Source organism: Pithys albifrons, chromosome 4 (genome assembly GCF_047495875.1).
Source record: "Pithys albifrons albifrons isolate INPA30051 chromosome 4, PitAlb_v1, whole genome shotgun sequence".
NCBI lineage: Eukaryota > Metazoa > Chordata > Aves > Passeriformes > Thamnophilidae > Pithys > Pithys albifrons.
In genome coordinates, this window is record NC_092461.1 from 23638685 (window position 1) to 23659315 (window position 20631).

General features: G+C 38.7%; 1 protein-coding gene across 1 annotated transcript; it reads right to left on the minus strand.

Annotated features, from left to right (window-relative positions):
* Window positions 1–1614: 1614 nt before the first annotated feature.
* Window positions 1615–20400, minus strand: NSUN2 (NOP2/Sun RNA methyltransferase 2). The gene is made up of 19 exons (XM_071553657.1): window positions 20167–20400; window positions 19927–20084; window positions 19635–19739; window positions 19421–19526; window positions 18717–18788; window positions 16025–16109; window positions 15000–15192; window positions 14521–14595; window positions 13295–13425; window positions 10766–10839; window positions 8488–8618; window positions 7792–7888; window positions 6504–6679; window positions 5913–6005; window positions 5406–5541; window positions 4045–4125; window positions 3681–3819; window positions 2694–2733; window positions 1615–2173 (listed from the first exon to the last, which is right to left on the minus strand). The coding sequence occupies exons 1-19, from the start codon at window positions 20242–20244 to the stop codon at window positions 1768–1770; spliced, it is 2376 nt and encodes a 791-aa protein (XP_071409758.1). The 5' UTR covers window positions 20245–20400; the 3' UTR covers window positions 1615–1767.
* Window positions 20401–20631: the final 231 nt, after the last annotated feature.

The following is a 20631-nucleotide window of genomic DNA, read 5'->3' on the forward strand; positions in this document are numbered from 1 at the left end:
TAAACTGCTGCTCAGGAACACCAGGTAATACAGTAACAGCAGGTAAAATTCAAAACAAATTTTAGTTTCTTCACATAAGTTTTAACACTTGACCTTTTGATAATTTATGCAGATCATCAGAGCATAAAGATTAGATGAATTCAAATCATCCTTAGGGCTGAGTCCTGTAGACTACAATGAGGACTTAAAAATGACACCAGTTTTCCACTTTTCTTCCATTTCAAATGCCCAATATGTCAGAATAAATGCAACGATATGAAAACCAATGTTAAGTTTCATGCTTGAAGTTAAACTTGCTAGAATTTCTCATTTACTCTAAGAATTAAAAATTTTATTTTGCATACACATCCATTCAAAAGGAAATCCTACTATGCTGCTCTTTAGCCTAAGGAGCTACCAAAAGAGAACCTGGCCCATCACAGTTCTCGATTCAAAGAAGAAACTCAAACCTTAGCAAAATACAAGGGCAAGAACTGATTTTTTATTAACCTATTTTATGGACTCTCATGGGGAAACTGAGTCCTGTCAATGGTTCTTCCCTGCATGAGACTAATATCTCATCAGAGGACATGGCATTATTTCACTTTTATGTCTGTCCCTCAAGAATACTCCCTTTGATGAAGTAGTTCAAGGGCAGGCATCAGAAGTCTGTTGTAGCAAGGTACAGCAAATGGATCTAAGCCATATTAGGACTCCACTGATAAAAATACACATGGTAAAATTCAGTTTGACAAGCAAAACAAGTATTTGTATCACCATGGTCCTAGAGCAGGATAGTACCTTGTACCACTGATCAACTTGATACAAGCAGAGAGTACTGCTGAAAATAAGCCATAAAAGATGGAATTTATATTAAAAATTTCTGAGGTAGCCAACTTTTTTTTTCAAGTCAGTTTAAGTAAATTATGCTTTTGGACCTAAATAATCTCTTTCAAACAGCTACTAGGTAACAACATACATACCACCACTTTTTTTTTAAACTATTATTTCAGCTATAAACAAGTATCTTGAAAAAAATAGGTATGACTCCCACTTGAAGAACTGACAGAGAAGCAGATAACCCCAGTAGGTTTGAGGGGCAGTCATGGAACTCTTACAAGGCACCGTTCAAGACAGTGGTCTGAGGTACACTCAGCTCACCTCAAGATCTAGTTAATGACATTTACTAGCTGTGTCTGCCAAGCAATTAATTGCTCTGAAGAATCTCAGACATCAGTCTCTGACAAAATGCATTCTGCTTTTCTTCCCTTCCCCAGGATGCTGCACATGGTTTTGCTTTGAATAACTGTTAACCAGCAGGTTGGTAGCCAGATATCCTATATGCAATTTGTACACACACTCACACCGACTCTATTCCATTAAGGAGCCTGCAGACGTAGTAATCAGATTGGGTGGCAGGTGGGGTAAGATTTTTTTTCCCAACTTATGTGCTTTGAATGAAATTCTAGATTTTTCTTCCGCAGGAATTCTTAATCTGTTACACGGGCAGTCCATTTGTTCCATTTAAAATACAAGCTTTAGATTTTACCGGTGCCTGGTCCTTTACCAGCAACAGACAAGCAAACCTACCACTAATAGGGAACTTAAAATGGTAAAAAGAAGACACACTGGAAATGTCTTATAGCTTTTCATTTAAAATATAAAATAGGTGAAACTTTAAAAGAGGAACATCCCACTCCAAGTGAAATTTTAAAATACAGTTTCATGCTAAAAGCAAAAGTCTGGATGTGAGCCTCATGGAAGCTGCCAAGCAATACAAAAAGAAACCTAATCTTTCATGTTACTTTCATCCGTGTCTTTGCTTTCCTTGCTTACATGAGTGTTGGCATTTTTACTAGATTGATCTAAATCCTCAATTTTATTTTCTATTTCCATAGCACTACTTTCCACAGGACTCTGGGAAGATTCTTCACCTATTTCTGCTTCCATTTTTGTGACTAAATCATGTTCTTTATCTTCCACATCCATTCCTTCCTCTGTTTGTGCCAGCCGATGTTGAACTTCTTCCTCAGTTTTGTTTTCCAATTCCTCCTCTTTCCTCTTGGCTTTAAACACTTCAACTCCCATCATCCTCAGGTAATGAAGTCTCTCGTTCTTGGGCACAAAGGCACGGAGTGACGTCTTTCCTTGCCAACCACACAGCACTATTGGACACTGAAGATCATCAGGTTTTCTACAAACAAGCAGTTACCTTCAGTCAGCTATGAGAAAGTTAATTTTCAAAACTTCATTTTATAGCCATACCCTACCCCAATAAATAAGTGCACAAGCTCAATGCTATTAAATTTCTCCAACAAGCAAAATACTTTCCTGGCTCTGGTTTCAAAACTAATAGCAGGAACAACAAGATCAAAGTTTACATTTAAGAAGTTATCAAGAGTTTTGTCCACAAAAAGGAACAATAAAAAGTAACTTCTTCCATTCCAGTGCTGGACCTTACAGGGAAATCACATGCAGTGAACTGTGGATCTCTGGCAGAACTACCAGCTCACCTTTATAAGGCTAAATCCTACACTTGTGTGCAGAAAATACAGGCAAGACAGCTTTTTTCCCTCTCATGGTCTCTCTACCCTGTCTGGCTTCACTGTTGACCTCACTGCATCTTTGTGCCCCTACTTCTGTTTTGCTGAGTGAAAATAAATTCTTGTCCAGGTCTTAGAAGTACATAAATGGAAAGCAACATATCTACTTACTCGGGGTCTGGGTCGTACTTCAGAACTATACTTCCCATTGCTGCAGGGAAGGGGGGTGGGGAGAACAAAAAACAGATGTGTTACTTGGTACAATGTTAAAGTGATTGTAATCTGAAAATGTTCAAGAAAACAGGTTTTCAGAAAACTGCACAGCATGAGATGGTTAGTGGTTATCTACATCAGTACACACTGAACTACAGACAATACCAGGTTTTATTCCCTTTTTTTTCAGACCAAAGTACTTCTACAGTTACAGAAGCAACTGCCAACCCTCCCTGCCTCCTCCAAAATACCAAACAAACAAATTAAAATACAAAACCCACACAGTAGATTAATTTACTCAGTGAGCCTAGCAAGAAACTCTTACTTAATTAAAATGAACAGAAGAGTATGCCAGACCAAACTTAGAAAAGTTTTTCTTCCCATTTTATCTCATCAAACACTTAAGTGCAAGGATGAGCGGTGAGATGGAAACTAAACAACACAAACAAAAGGCCCAAAACCAACCTTCATTTCTTCAAGCACTCAGCAGAGAGGAAATAAAAATTTAATGTGAGTAGACATTGCTCTCTGAATTTGAGAAAATCAAATCTGAATAACTATATTTGATATGTAAGACCATGACAAGCAATTTCAGATGACAAACAGATTCAGCTGGGGCACTAACAGGCATATAGAGCAGAAGCTTATATAAAACTTTTGTTCTTCAGATATTTTAAATGCTGCCTCATAGCACTGCTTCACAAAAGTCACAAGTCTGGCAATTCTTCTGTTCTCTGAAGCTCATACACTAAGGCTGTAACCAGAAAGGACTAAAATTTCTAATATAACACTAAGTTTCAGTAATGCTCACTTTTAGCTAACAAGTATATTCAAGATAAATTTAGACAAAATTTTTAGCAAACACAGGTTATGTCACAGGATTTTCACAGTCCTCTGTGTAATGTATAAAAATAATTTTGTCACAGCACAAATTAGAAGGCTTACCCATGTCTTTGACTTTCTTCTGTGTTTCACTGCTAAATTTACTTAAGAATGGATTTTCCTGGGTTAGCAGAATTTTAACATCTTCTATGCAGACATTTACAATCCTTGCATGAATGAATGGGTACAGAGTATAAATTCCCTGTTTAATAAACAAACACAATTATTCCAAAATGCAACTTTTCCTTTGTGTAGGAAAGATGTTAAAGAGTGTGTCCTTTACCTAATGCCAGGAAACAATTTTCACATTTTAAACCATACTGAAAATGGATATTGTTACTCATCTGACAAAGTTAATGCCAGCTGTGTTACAGGCTCCAGAGGAAGCCAAAGCATCTCCTTTGAAAATACAAGGCTATGTAATTACCTCTTGTGCTAATCTGAATGCACATCCGAACTGTTCACCGTCACTGTTGCGAGACCAGACTTTTATCCCTGTGTTAATAACCTGCAAACAGCAAAGCCATTAAGTGTCATCAAGGAGCATAAATTCTAAAGTACCACTGTGAACTTTGTTTTTCCTCAACTTTTTGACTAGAAGGAGGAAGAAAGGATAATTCTGCTATAACATTTGTTCATTCGCACAGGACATTGAATTAATGTGAAAATAATTCATCCAAGAGAAAAAGCAACTCCCACTATAAAAATGTAGTGAGTGCTCTCTCAGCATAAAATGTCTTTTACTCCTTTCCATATTGAAAAAAGAGCAGTGTGAATAAGTGGCAGTTTTAAAATTAGGGCAACGAACTATTAGTATCTAATTTTAATTTTAGTTTGAGTAAGAATTTTCTGCGCAATTCTGGGAAAGTCAAGCAAGGACAATCAAAATGTTCAAGTGATTAATATTAGGACACTATATCCTTTGTGGTACTCAAAGTCTCACTTCCTAATACAATGCACCAGTATTTCTTAAAATTTTGTCAATTATGTAGCCATTTCCTGCATGGTGGATGAAAGAATAGTAATTTATCCATCTCCACAATCTGTTGTAAATAAGTACTGAATATCCTCAAATTTTCAAGATTTGACTGGAACCAGACTGTATCTGATCTACCTTTGAGGTCAGCTCTCTTTGATGCAGCAAGGAAGCTGAACTAGATGACATCATTCCAACTTAAAACTACTCAATGATTTTTATGACAAATCTTTAGCATTTGCAAGATGTTTACCATAGGGAATCAAACATTTTTCCCTCTAATTCACAGAAATTACTTATTATTCCATTATCATTCAGCTTAACAAATTTCAAATTGTTCAGTTGCTGAAATTACTTTAAAACAATGGCCCCATGTAATGCAGCCAGCTAAAAATTCAGTGACAATACCTGTTATTTTTGATAGGCTTTTAATGCTCTTAATAATTTTATAATGAAGGGGCTCATAAATACAACACCATCAATGTTAACTTGTGAAGTTACCTGAACACTGCAAAAAATGCTGGTACACACATAGCAGTTACATATTCCTGCCCTCTACTTTTTAAGTTCTCTTTCGTCCACTAAAAATTTTCCCATTTTAATCCTGAAGGCTGTCATTTACCTCTTGGAGTCTACTCTTCACCTCAGACAGAGGAGGGATTGATAGAAAAATATTAATCTAGACTGAAAGAAAAAAAAAGCCTGTCAGAAGGCTAATCCTCTATATAAACAGCAAGCTTGGAAACAAAGTTCAAGGAGATACCCACTGATGGTTACAGCCTCCCTTGTGAAAACCTGAAGATGAATCATACCTTCATCTTCTCACTGTTGTTCAGAAGCACATTCCTTAGCTCCTTAGAAACCATGTACAGCTGCCTCTTCTTTCCTTCTTGAGTTCGAGTCAGTAAATTCATCTTGGGAAATGATGGGTCCAATGCATAAAACTTCCTGTGGCAATAATACTTGTTTTGACTAAGTAGGCAATAAAATCACATACTCAGAATGCATGGGTTAAACCATTTCCTCTGGCTTTCTCTGCAAACACTTAGCACTTTGGCTCCAGAACACAGAGATTAGACTTTCTAAACTGCATGGCATCAGAAAAGACAGGCTGTTGTAGACACTGAGGTGGACTTGAAATTTCCAGTGCAAACTCTTAACTGACTATTTTCATTTAAGGAGAGGGGCCCCTGATGCAAAATTTGGCAAAGAGCTTTAATGCATGATCAACTAGCCCCATCTTTTGTGATGGACTGAATGACTAATATTCCCAAACTACTTTGAATCTTACTGCTAAAGCAGAAACACTTTTTTCTTACTGGATAGGAAGGAATAATGGATCGTCTTCAGGGAGAAACACAAAAGGGTCTTCTTTAAAACCAAACAACTTCATTTTTTTAGATGGTGGTGGTCTAAAAAGAAAATAACATTGCACTGTCAATTTTTAGTAAAAGTGCTTAACTTAAAATCAGTATATTCAGTTCCTATAGTCAACACTTGCTTTATGGTAACAACAGGATGCCAAAGAGAATACCGGCATTTTCCTGTGCTTCACTAAGACAACACTGCCCACAAGAGAACTTCTTAAAATGAGGAAGTGAAAGAAGTGCTTCAAAGCAGAAACCACAAAAACAAGTAAACATATTTCTGATGGAGTGATTATGAAGACAATAAAGATCTTCCACATATTAACGTCTGAAAGTATTTTTTTCCTTAACAGACTTTGCAAATGCTAGTTAAGAAAATTGCTTAGTTTCCAAACTAGTTGAAATACAAGACAGAAAACATGGAAATGCAGGACAACTGAATGAATTCATTAATTCTTCTTGATTGACTTCTAAATGAGTCCAGTAACAAAAGAACTATAGAATACTCAGCAATTACAAAGCTGTCACAGCACAAATACTCACCCACATACTCCTTCCTTTTTGTTTTGCTCAGTGTCCAAATTCTGCAATTCTTGCATTTTCTTAGACTCCTCATTTTCAGCAGGTATTGGTTCTTCAGTAACAGAGTCAGAACCATTATCTGAATTAGCTGCTGTCACTTCAGTACCTCCTGTTCCTTGTGGTAACTTCTGATGAACCTGTTTCAAGTTACTGTGTTATTTTCAACAAAGGAAAAGTGGTATCTAACTTGTAACAGAAGGCACCTATGTTTTCTCTTTGCATGTGCTTAATTCTTGTCAATTGGTATGCAAGTGCTTAAACAGAGCCATTCACAGAGTTAATCTGATTACTAGATCAAGATACCACTATAAATTGCATTTACCACTAGTACTGATCTGGACAGTTTCACACCAACTGTCCAAGAAAGCTATTGTTGTACCATTTACAAAATCCTGTTCAAGCTCTCAGAGAAAACTATTTATGACAGCATCTGTTATTTTCCTCCTAGCACTCCAAGTGGCACATGCATCCTGCTGCTGCACACCTTCCATAAAAGTGCTACAACATTCAACTTCAAACAGCATAAACTACTTAGATGAGGCTTGCCTCTGAATAAATGCTTCTTTCCTATTGCCACATACATTTTACTCCTAAGTTGTTCTGATAAAGCAAATAAAATAAACAGAAACACCCAGAAGGCATTCACACAAGGTGTTTTTCTCATAGACATGAGAGAGATCAAATAAATCACATCCACTTAAAATCCTGTTGACAGGATTTAAAAGACAATTGACAACAAATGGATTAAAGTCAGATGACTGAAGCTGCTGCTCCTAACAGTTTTACATCCACTCCCCCTGCTGCTGATCTGTTAATCTGCTAGTGAATCACCTCTGACCAACCAGACACAGAGTAAGATAAACTGAAATCAGAATTAGCTCACAACACAGCAGAAAAAAGCCTTCATTAGGGGGACTACACACAGCTGAAGGAAGTGACAGCTTTAGCTACCCAATATAATGTAATCTCCTTTTGTAATTCTGTCAAAGCCTTCATTTTACGTTCAAGTTTTATTTTGCTATTTTACTATAATTTTAAAATCCTCTGTAATTTTTTTTTCTATTTTAGAAGTTGTCAATTTTTTTAAGTACTTAAGAGATTTAGGAATTTATTTTTACTTGACACACTAAGCTGTAACTGAAGAGGAGATACAAGACAGTTCCAGCATGTTTTCTATTATGTGTCAATTAAAAAAAAATCCTGAAACATTATTATTAATTATCATTTTAGATATATGAAAAGACATTACCTTAGGCTGACGTTTATTCCATGGCATTGGAGATTTTTTTATTAACACAGCCACAAAGAAACCGCCCGTATTCTGGTGATGTGGCAATATCCTAAGACTACAGAAAAAAAGTGTTGCAGCGTATTCATATCTGCATTCAGGCCCTCACAAAATACTGTAAGTGTCACATTTATATTCATTTTCAAGATAAGCCAAGTATTCCTAGTAGGACTGTGCAGATGTAATTTATCAAGCTAGAAATAGGATCTAAAGTAGAGCACTCTGGCAAAAGTACTTGCATCAGTGCCATACATTCATTTCACCATTCACATCTGAGCGTTAATGACTCATTTCTAAACAATATTTTTAGATAGCTATGGAAATCCTTTCATAACAATGAAGTCACACTGTTAAAATGTTGAAATTTTATGTGCTTTCCTAGTCATTTTGGCTACGTATCTCTACTGGATGCAAAGAATTTGACTTTTTGTGAGAGTACTTATATCTCATTAGCAACTTGCAATAATTTCTCAGTATTCACTGTACTTTAAATAGTGTGTACTGCCATTACATATGAAAAAATCAAAATATACTCAGATCTGTACAAACAGGTCTATACTGCAACACATTCTTAATCTGATTTGATTATAATTTTTCCAGCATCATACATGTCAATCATGGAATCATGATCCTTATAAGATCTCTGAGAAAACTTACCAACGCTCTAGATTCATTGCCTTCAGCTTTTCTTCATCTTTTACTGGAAACATTGTGGGACGTATTTGTGTCTGTCTATTTGAAGGGACATCTTTCCACTCTTCAAACCACTGTCCATCTTTCAGCATTACCTTCAAAGGAGTAAACACGAATGCTGTGAAGATTATAGGTCATCATTTTACAAGTTTCAGTTAAAATACTTACAAACAAGGTTCGGATGCCAAAAAGAGAAATTATTTTCTAGTATAGAAAAGGCCTACTGCTGTCTAGTAGTTTAGAACTGAGGAATCCTAATTTCATTGCAGAAAAAAGGTGAAAGAGTGCAACACAACAGCTTGGTAAACATGGAGCCCTATGACACAGGCATTCACTGGTCATCGATAGAGACGTTTTCAAGGAAAGCTGCTGAAGAACCATGTCCCACATGAATTTTCTAGTGTCAATACCTTCACCCAGAAACTCAGAACACATCTATAAATCCACTCTAAGACACTGTATAGGCCTAACATCACCTCATTCTGGCTAAAAGTCAAAGCATTTGATGAACTTTTAAGATGGAAGCAGAAGGTTAGAGCCGTAACTCTTGTAGGAAGGCATTCTGAATGCTCTTTAAGCAAGAATACCAAAGTGAAAAATTAAGTCAGGGAAAATCTGACTTCAGGGCTCTATATGCCTAGTTTTGTACTGGATGCTAGGGCTGTTAAAAAGGTCACATCCAGGGACATGCAGGGCAAATGCATAAAATTAATATCTGAAAAAAAGGCCCATTTTTGTCATTAAGGCAACAAATAAAGAAGTTGCAGTGATGGTGACATCAGGACTGGCAAGTAAAATGGTTTCATACATCTCATTGTGATTGTCTTGAAAGTTTAATTAACTCTTCTACTGGAAATGGAAAAGTACTTAGCATCAAGAAGTCTGGCATTTCTCAGCACCTGATCAGATCACACCTAAAATATCGTGCATTTGCACATTTCTGAAATAGATATTGCCATACTTGCAGAATTTTTATTTCAAGTCAAAATATGCTACATGTCATAGTGCTAGATGGAGACATGAGAGACTGTACTTCTGAACTACTCTTCTTTGGAAGTCATGATTCAAGCTTGAGAAAAACAAACAATTGGACTGATAAATAATACAAGTCCAAACAAGTCTAGAACTATTTTGGATTTACCAGAATAACTGCCCAACAGCCCTGTCCTGTTCAGTTTCGGTCTACTAGCCTAACTGCTAGACTGGTGTGACTGGCAGAATGACAAAGCACCAAAGAATATGCTGAACTCTTCCCTACTGCTACCACCTGCTACAGTCAAATGAAGAGTAAAAGTGTTGCAAGTGGAGAAATAAATGCAATGGGGAATACAATACACCCTTAGTGATCATTGTAATTTTTATATACATATATATATAGGCTTTATACAGAACCAAAAAAACAAAAAAAAAGGTAAAATTCAGATCACAGAGCCACATCTATTCTTCAGGTACAAGCACAGAGCTTAAATTTTGGTAAGAAGGAAATCAGCTGGTATCTAAGCTGGATTTCCAATGGTAGAACAGAAGCACATCTTTATTGCACACACCCTGTTGATCAGCCTGCACACAGGCTAAACCTGCAGACTGCCATTCCAATAGACTAGTGAGATGGTAAGACAGAACAACCAATGGCACTGCAAAGGCACACAGTCGTAACTAAAATTTAACTAGTTTCTTTCCCTACTACCAGGATGGCCTTCTACTCTTCTTGAAACTCTTAATAGCAAGATGAAGCAGCTTTTTTTTTAACCCTCCCTACTAACTAGCCTGTTTCCAGAACGGAAATCACATAAGGCCTGGAACAAAATACAGGACTCTATTAATAATCTAGGATTAGTCACATCACTACAGGTTTTATAGGTTGTTTCCAAAAAAGGGTTTCACAGGTTTTACTTCCAAACGATTCAAATGACCAGCTGAAGAACTGCAGAACATATAAAGACAGAGCAGGATGGGTGGATAACTTTAAAAGTGGCTGAAATTATATTGCCATCTACAGGCCACATGAACACAACAGGAAAGGGAATTACACCACGAAAGTAGAGGAGGGAGCAAACAAAGCTAGAGGTAAGAGAGCAGACTAGGAGACAAGAACTTACTATCAGAAAGACTTTTAGCTCTCTCCCCTGAACATCGAATCACTGCCATTAATCCAGCTCAACCTAATTTTACACTTCAAAATTTCCCTAATTTAGCACTCCACCACAGAGCAAGAACTTCAAATAAATATCAGGTTAACTACCTTCCATTTTGTAATTCCTGGCATCCTCTTCAAACCTGGTAACTCAGAAGAGACATCAGCAAGTTCTAAGGCACCTGAAAACCGAAGAATATAAACAGTCTCAAAAATGGAATTTAAGAGTTGTCTTGCTAGTAAATTAACTTTTCTAACAATGGTTTTCCCCAAGTTTTAGGACCATTTTAAGAACACTGCTTTTTAAAAAATTAAAGAAACAAAACACTACACAACCACAGCATGTAAATTAATGAAGATGGTAAGAACTGTTAATAATAACTACCTCCGTGTGCAACCTGTAAGGTAACCAAAATCTAATGGTTCAGTATTTTTTGTAGCAGCTGCACACAGTAATGCTCTATGACCTGTATCATTAAACATCAGTGTTCCAGGTAATGCAATCATTTAAGTTTTTATTCTCATTTACTTAGTATTTGGATTCTTAGTATTTTTCAGGGAATAGCTTTTCGGATAATAAAGCCTTCTAAAAGGCCTGCTATATTCTCATTTTATGGACATACAATCTCGATATATTCCAGTGTGAGAAGAAAGCAAACTTATTATATTTTAAATGGAAACTTCAAACTGTTTGCCAGTAAGGTAAGTACTATCAAACTAACAGGACAAAAATACTATGTGCCTAAAATATGTCAAATTACTACAAGGAACATCAATAGAGCATAACTTAGTGTACTGAATTAAAGCTTTAAACTGTCCCAAGGCCAGAAAGAATGATACAAAAATTTACAGTTTTAAGAGGTGATCTCTCCAGAGAAAACTGACTTTAACATTTCTTTTTTGTGATCCTGAATTCTTAAGTTATTTAACAGTCAGGTAGCCTTTTCCTCATGTTGTACACAATTTATCAGCTAGTTCTACATGACTAACCATTTATTCTGACAGTGACAGTTTAAGCAAGCCTTTTAAATAAATGAAAGTGATACGTGAATTCATAGAAAAATTCAAAGAAGACATTTCAAATGCGATTAAGCTTGATGTTTGCATCCATCCTTTGAATATTCCTGCTTCCTTATAGCATGACTTCAGCTTATGTCTCAAGACTACATCGGATTGATATGGCACTAAAGATTCCATTAGAAGTATTACAATTTCCATTAGTTTCTATGGGATAAAAAAGCACTCTTTCCTTACTCCTTCAGCCTTAAGGGAAAAGATCTACAAGTTAGCAGAGTAACATTGTGCCAGAAAGTACCAATAATCTTCTGGACTGACCTGAGTGAATTCTTGAGGTCCATGCCCCTTGCAAACCACTGTGCTACCTCACCCTTCTTTAGCTACATCTCTGTTCAAGTTCCAAGAATAACAATCACTTGCTGGGACACATCATTGCCTCCAAGAACACCTCAAAATACCTGCACTGGGCAGAAACTAGATCTGAATGTCACAGCCAGTAAAGATCCTTCCTTCCAAATACTGATTTTGTCCCAGATGGTGCAATTGCTGGTCTCTACGAACATCCATACTGCTTCATGCCCCTATCCAAATCAGTCACTGTTAAATTTAACCCTGGCTTACTACAGCCTTCAATAAGCCAAGCATAATATAATTTACTGTATACATGTCTGTGCCTACCACAGAAACTCCCTCTAAATAAAAATGTCCTTTGAATGGAAATTAAATAGTCAATTCCTAATTACCCTGCAAGCACTTTAGCTAAACTGTTGTTTCTGAGACAATGAAATTTCATTTGGGGCCAGAACAGTGATGGGCACTAAGAAAACATTATGCAAAACAGACTACCAACTTCCAGAAGTGCAGCGCCCCGAGCAATACAGCTGCTTCTGCTCTGCAAAAGGCTCAATTTAACTAAGTCCGTGGAACTTTTCATTCCAAATCCCATTAGACATGTCCAAATTTCAGGTTACTGATTCACTAAAAACAGTATCCACCAGCTACTAAATGGGCTACTAAACTCTACTACTACAAAGTGATCCCATACAGCTTCCTGGCTCGTCTCAATTTTTCCACCTCTTCTTACATCAGCCTTCATATGCAAGTCAAAAATGTAAGAAACCCCATGAGTTTAAAGATACTACAATTTCAAGCATGTCAAAATGTCGGTCAAAGGATGCTAAAGGTATCAGTGCCTCACCTCCTGATGCACAATAACTACCCTCTAAGTGCTTAACTACACTCTGAGCTTTTTACTCCAATGGCATACAGCAGCAATGTTCCATGCTAGGTTTTCCAAAGGAATTTGGAATGTCAGAGAGGGACTCCAACCAGTGGCATCAGTTAGCAGAAGAGGGACGGAATTCCACTGATCTCTAGAAGCCTCTTGTGTATCATCTAACACAACTCCTGAGGCTTTACATTTGCAGCCAGTTTAGGCCCATTTAAGAAGATGCTTATAGCAACATTAATGAAATCCCACTCGCACCAAAACATTTCTGTAATTCTGCCAAGTAGAAGCACATTACCTACACTAATCCTAACACTAGTACCACTATACACCTATCTTTTTATTGGACTGAGGAAAAGAGTTCTCCATTCTATCCAAGCTCACATTCTCACCTTGACTCTTTTCCAGCAGAGATGCGATCACAGCTTCATTTTCGATAGGATTCAATGAACACGTAGAATACACCATTCTCCCGCCTTCTGCCAGCTGTTCAACACCACGGGTTGCAATTCTCAGCTGCAATCTAAGAGAACACTCTTGGTCTAGCCAGCTGTCATTCAGGAAACCAAAAAAAGCTATATTGCAGACACACAACACTCCATGGACTAACCCAGCACTTAGGGAGTTCCCCAGCTGCCATGAGTATACAAATTAAAGTCAGTTTTAAACCAAATCAGCTTAGTGAAGTCTATACTGCAGACACACTCACAATCACACCTATTAAACTGAATCAGTGATTAGGTCAAACATTAGCACTGAGGCGGGGTAGCTTTAAATGTAACATTCTTGTATTTTGTTCCTTCTAGTGCCCCATCAAGTTTATTATAAAGTACTCAACACTAGAAATGTAACACCCCAAAATACGACTATTCTCAGAAATTTGGAGTTAAAACAAGGAGTAATCTGACTATTACAAATATTATGGGTGACACAGCTTAGCTAGCAATAGCCTTCTAAGAAAGGTATCATTGAGCTGGACCACCAGTTTAGACCCCACCTGCATACTGCAACTAAATTAAAATCTGCAAGTAGGAGTGAGTTATCATAGGCCAGCTGAGTCACAGTAATCAATGGCATCCCCAGCTTGTCAAAAATGCACAGTAAAATGTTTTAAGCTTTCTCTTCTGTGTTTCAATCTGCATTTTATCATGTGCCTGCATTAGGCTAAGTACTCACCATTAGCCAACGTAAATCAATCTTAGGTAACTGAAACAGTAACTCTGTGACAGTAGCAGTGAACTCTAATATCCTAATGATTTTAAAATATTATTAGATTTTACAAGTTACCATATTTTCCAACAGTATTTGGAACACTAACAATCCAAACCAAGTGATTTGTTCTGTTTTATTAGTTAGTCTGTCTAAATCAATTCAATGAACACTAACATGTTAGATATTCATTAAGAATACAAGCAATTTAGATTCACATGCTCCCCTCCTCGCATTTGAAGCCCTACATGTCCTCTGAACAGCACATAAGCTCCTGATTTGAGAGAAAAGTGACTCTTCTTAGTCGCAGCTTTGTTATATATTAACATGTGAATGCATGCAGATGTTAAAGATTAGGGAAGTGGGGAGAGAAATGAAAGAAGACCAGATGTGTAATAAGTATCTTTACCCATGGAGCTGCAAACTGTTTTGTGTTGTCCACTTCTTCCACACATCAATGTTTTTCCTCATAGTTCCATCTCCACTGCAACAGAGGTTGAATAGGTTTGTATTATTTGTGTGTAAAACTCATTTCATATCCAAGTCATTTAGAGCAGAAAAAAAATTTACAGTCCTCCCATATTAACTCACTTTCCTACACTACTGTTTGTTTCCTCACTGTCTTTGTACTTCAGTATCCTAAGCGTGGGCTCAAAATTTGAAGCCCTTTAACTGACCAAATGTTAGGACCACTTGGAATGAAAAAAGTTCACTTTGATTCAGTATCCCCACACCTAAGACAGTGTAAGGCATCGTCTCTTTCAGAAGTTACTATAAATCATAACTCACTAAGCAACTCGAAAAGCATGATTTGGTAAAACAAAAAAATTGAGTCCTGCACTCTGCAGTAAAATCCATGTATTCAAATTTACATGCAAGATAAGATACCTGCAGGGGACATCACACAAAATCCTGTCATAGAAGAGGATCTCTTTTCTTCCATCAACATCTATTTGTAGGTTAGGAATGCTGGAGGCATCATGATTTACCACCATGATGCACGGACTGTTTAATCTCTTAGCCTGATGAACCAGCAAATAGCAGCGCTTGTTGTCGACATCATTAGCAATTACAAAACCCTCTGGGAACACAAAATAGTGGGAAGATGTTTTACTACTCAACATCTAAGTAATTCTACATAGTTTATTACCTTATGTTCAAAGTTGTGTAAACCTTTCATGAGCAATTTTTACTTAAAAGACTGATCATGAATAGAGGAGCCCTTACTGAGTATATAATAACTTACAAGTATGTTGAGGTTTACCTGATGTGTCATAGTCTCAGGAGTTCAGGCTGCCATCCAGTGGCCGTAAGACACAGCCAATGGCCCTTCAACTTTTCAAAGTAAAGCCCCCATAACAGAGAAAACCCCCACTACCACCAAAGACTATCTCTACACCAGCAAATTTTCAGTAAACACAGAAAGAATCCACACTCTCCCACAACTTTACGGTTTCAGTGGGCAGGATTTTCTGTGAGCATCTAACTGAAAGTCAAAATTCTGAAACTTACAAAAAAGATAAATATCAAAACTATTTTAAGTCTAAAGCAGCTTAATCCAGTGTTTGCAGGACAGCACCAAACCATAGGGGCTCATGGACCACCATTTACTAAGTAAACCTTATTTATATATAAAATTTAAGCTCTAATCATAGGTATTATAGTCTGAACTGCAAAGGTGTGTGTGTGTATATATATATATATATATATTTCATCTCTCTCCTTCACGCCAGGGAAGTCCCTGAAGTTTCAAATCACAGGTGGGGTACCTTCCATCTCATATCACTCAGCCACCTTGAGAATTCACTACATAGTGAAATGCAGTTACTCATCTGCAACATTAAAAATACCTTCTACAAGAAAATGCAGAAATTTCAAGTCACAAAAAGTTTTTGGTAGTTTCTCAGACTTACTGGGAAATGGTACATTCATGTCTGCATGCAACATTTCAATGAGTTGTGCAGTCTTCGATCCAGGTGCAGCACACATATCTAAAATCTGCAAACACCAGAAAGTTAAAAACGTCCTGCTTTGTATTTTTTAAGTACTCAAGAAATGTACTATGTGTTCTTGTTTAAATTAAGTATTTTTGTATAGACAGAATTACTGTTCTGAACACCAATCTGAAAAAAACAAAGTACAGGCCTGATCTTTGTATGCTTTACCTTTGGGATTCTAAAATGTAAACAGGACTCTACTTTGTAGGGAACAAATACATCACCTGAAATAGAATTTGAAAGAGGAAACTGAATACAGATACGGCGATACAGTCCTTTTACCGGCTCACCAGCAATTCCAAGTGAAGTTAACTGGAACTTTACATATACACACATATTAAGGGCAAACTTACACTCTAGAGCAAGCACTAGTTGCCTTTAGACTATTAGTAAATTATTCAGAGACAGTAGATTATACAGATTTTATAACAGTGAACTGCTATTCCTCCCCACACTTTTGCATTTTAATGCAAAAAAATCAGGGCAGCATAATCTCTTTTCTATATTTTGAAAAAGGACTTGGCAAGTGATTGAACTGCCCTGAGGCATCTGAACAGAACAGACCTCAACACCTAAATTCTAGTGTATTTCTCCCTCCTGGTACATCACAAACCTGACTTGAGATTGAATCGTTTGTGGAGTCACAGCAAATCAACTGACATTGAACACTGTTCTCTTAAATAAGGAAGCTTAGAGTCTTCTTGCCTAGTTACAGATTTTCAGAAACACACGAATACCTCCTAGACTTTTGGTTCCAGTAAAATTAGCCCAAATCGTGCAACCGGATAAGGATGGGAACAGATCTGCTCAGATCCTCATGCAAGCCCCTGGCATAAACAAGACTAAACCAAACCCACACAACAGTCTCCACAGAAGAGCAAAGAGAGGTCCAGAGAGCATGTGGTAAGCACTGCCATGCAGCAGTGCTAACACATCATGAAACACATCCAGCAAGACAGGATCGTACCTGCTCTTCAAAGTAATAGTTGTGATGCTACTGCTTTCTACTTTTGCAGGTAATGCAAATGATAATGAAGAATACACAAGGCTAAACACGCTCTAAAACTTTCCAGCAAACTGATGGTGATGAAAACTGAATTGTGAAAAATAGGTTAAAAATGAACACAGATGCAGAGAGGCTTGACAGTCATTAAGATGATTCTTGTGCAAGATGGAGTCAGCACATAAAACATGATGTGCAGAAAAGTAACCTGTTATTCTGGTCATAACAAGCTGCTCAGAAGCTAAGGCACTAAACAGCAGAAAAGGTTCTAAATGACAACAGTCATTACAGCAGCTATTTCCTGTCTTGGCACAAGACAGAACGAAGAACCTATTCTAAGCCTGATTTATGAGCAAATCTGTGAAATCCTACACTCAGCCCTGGAAAATTCCTGCTGAAATACAGTTACCCAAGTTAAACATTTAATGCAAAACCTGCATACTGCTATTTTATCATGTACAATGTAAAGTGTGTGCAAAAATACTTCCACAGTTTGTGCTTTACATTAAGTTGAACATGTTCACTACCTGTTCAGCTCCAGAAAAAAACTCAAAATGCACCTGTGACACATCAAGACTGAGCCTTTTAATTCATTAAGGCTTAATTCATTAAGGCTAATTCAAAAGGCTTAATTAAGATATGAGAAGACCTTGCCTCACATAAAAAAGAGCCATCAGTCCTATGTCACACATGGGGCTGGGGTGAAAGTAGGAGAAAACAAGGTGAAAAATCATGTATACTAAGTAACATTAATAATTAATTACAACCTAGTCTCTAAAACATATGCCAGAAGTTTGAAAAACTAAAGAATTCAAGATATAGCACGAGAATTTAAGAAAGAACACGTGACTGCTTGAGGTACCAAGGTGACTAGCTCATAATTTAACACATGAAGAGAGTAAGGCCGCCTGACCAATTCAGCATGCAAGCAAGCATAGAGTATGAAAACATCACAGAAGTTAGACCAAAAACTTCGCTACCAGATAACCCCATTCCTACAGTCTGCCATGGACATATCATGGACATTCTGTACATATCTCACTTAAATTTAACACCCTATAGTGTTTAGTCATTAGCAATAGTGTGTTTCAGCTCACCCAAACTATTTTACCTAACACATTTACGGAGCAGAAGTTTGCAACTGCTTCAAAAGGCACAGAGGAGTAAAATCTACCTGGTACAGAACATTATCATTCAGATCTGGAAAACTCTATCTGTTCACAGTGTGATGGAGAACAGGAAGTTAAAAACAGTCATTTTAGTTTAAAAGCAGATTACGTAACACATAACTCAATATGCAGCTGAGCACATGAATACATAACTCAAATTCAACTAAACACACACACTGAAAATAAGACTATGCAACCACCTAAAACTAAAGTGTTTCTTACAGGCTACCACATACAGCTGAAAAAGCAGATGTTCCTCAGACAGTGTTTCTGTGATCTGTACACTAGTTGAGTGTTTCTGCTGATATGCAGAAAGCATAAAATGCACCAGTGCAAAACAGAGCTGTGTATCAGCACTGACACTGCTCTTATGATTTGTAGTTCAATCAAACTATCTTCAAGAAAAAAACTTTAGTACACATTATACTCCAGTTACCTTATGATGAGGGCTAACGTTAAGCAGTAGAGGTGGGATCATACTAACAGCCTCCTGACGACTGATGTTTCCCTTGAAAGGAAAAAAGAAATTAAATTTCTTTTATTCACAAAAGAACGCGCTTTTTTTCAACAAAATTTTTAAATCGCTATGTAGTAAAATAAAGTAGCCAGAAATGCACTTCTAGATATACAGGCTTAAATTTTGTTAGACTTTAACAACAAAAAAATCACAGTATACGCAGATGTAACTTCTGATAATTAGTATTAATTCCACAGATGCAGTTTCTGCTCAAAAGAGATGAGAAACTGGTTTCAACCAAGTGACAAACATCTATCACTTAAGGTAAGTCTTGTTATGTACACATATGCATTTTTTACCAAATTTAAACATCCGGTTTCTAACAGCAACAAAACTAATTGAAAAACTTAATATTTTAAGACATAGCATTATTTTACAAGGACTCATTTTACCACTCCAAAACAACAACAAAAAATGCAATTAGTTTCGAAAAAGTATTTGAAACTGCAGTTATGTGCCAGAGTCAGGGGATGAATCACTGTCAATGGCAACATAAAATTCAGATTCTTCTGAGTTACTCAACACTTGAGAGAAAAGGTACAGTCTCAATCTCTCATAATGTATTTTAATAAAGCATTGCTCAGAATATGAAATTAAAAACTCAGGATCTACCCAAAACTTACACATTCTGTCTCGCTAACCAGAAACTGATGAAACTTTTCCAGTTGTGGAGACTTGCGTAAGATTTTTCTACTCAGGTTAGTATGCCAGGCTAACTCTTCCGGATACCTGGGGGAAAGAGAAGGGAAAAGGGCAGAAGCAGAAGAAAGAAACTGACACACGAGACCGGATGTCAGGAACAGGCAAGATGCCTTTTGTCATCTCCACATCACTTACCAGCTCAGCGACTGCGGCATCTCGACTTTCTGGCCATCCACCTCCAGGTCCTGCAGCTCTCTGAAGTATTTTTCCTTTAAGCAGTGCAGAATCTCTTTGGCATGGCTGCAAGAGAGAGACGTGCAGAGGGACACGGTATGGAGAAACACAGAACCGCGGAATGGTTTGCGCTGCAAGAGACCTTAAAGACCACCAAGTTCCAACCCCCTGCGGCGGGCAGGAACAGGTCCCATGGCAGCCGGTGGCCCAGGCACCCCCTCTCCCGGGAGCATCCCGCCGCCCGCAGCCCTACCTGCGGTAGCCGGTGATGCGCAGCGTGGCGGGCAGCGGCTCCCGCAGCGCCGCCATGAACGTGTCCCACTCGCCCGCGGGCACGATGCCCAGCTCCCGGTAGTACCGCTCGAACAGCTCGTTCTCCTTCACGATCTCGGGGTAGCCGCCTGCCCAGCCCTGAGCAAACACGACACCGCCGTCAGCCCGGCGGCCCTGCCGCTCCTCTCCCCGCTACACCGCGCCCCGGCCCGGCTCTCACCGCCTGGTCCCCGGCGCCGCCGCCGCCCCGCTCCTGCCGCTGCTGCTGGCGGCGCCGGTCCCGCGCCCGCCGGCCCATGGCGGGGAGGCGGCGGCCGAGCCGCGACAGAAGCCCCGCCGTGGGGAAGGCCGGACGGGCCGCGTGCTCGCTCCCACGCGGCGCACGCGCAGACACTCCAGCGCCCGGCGCAGCTTCCCGGCGGAACTTCCCGGGATCCCGAGCGCGCGCCGCGCCGCTTCCCGCCCCGCCCCGCCCCTCCCCTCCCCTGCCCTGCCCTCCCCTCCCTCCCCTGCTCTCCCCTCCCTCCCCTGCTCTCCCCTCCCTCCCCTGCTCTCCCCTCCCCTCCCCTCCCTTCCCTTCCCTCCCCTCCCTTCCCTCCCCTCCCCTCCCTTCCCCGCCCCACCAAGGGGAGGGAGTCTTAGGCCACGCCCCCGTCGCTGATTGGCCGGCGTGCCCAAGGGGGCG

What these genes read in the sequence shown, in the direction of transcription:
- NSUN2 (XM_071553657.1), bottom strand. Translation starts at nt 20,244, where the DNA reads ATGGGCCGGCGGGCGCGGGACCGGCGCCGCCAGCAGCAGCGGCAGGAG. An exon ending in TTGTGTGATGTCCCCTGCAG is followed by an intron (nt 14,596 to 14,999) that starts GTATCTTATCTT and finishes CCTCTGTTGCAG; the next exon opens with TGGAGATGGAACTATGAGGA. An exon ending in CCATTATTCCTTCCTATCCA is followed by an intron (nt 5,542 to 5,912) that starts GTAAGAAAAAAG and finishes TTATTGCCACAG; the next exon opens with GAAGTTTTATGCATTGGACC.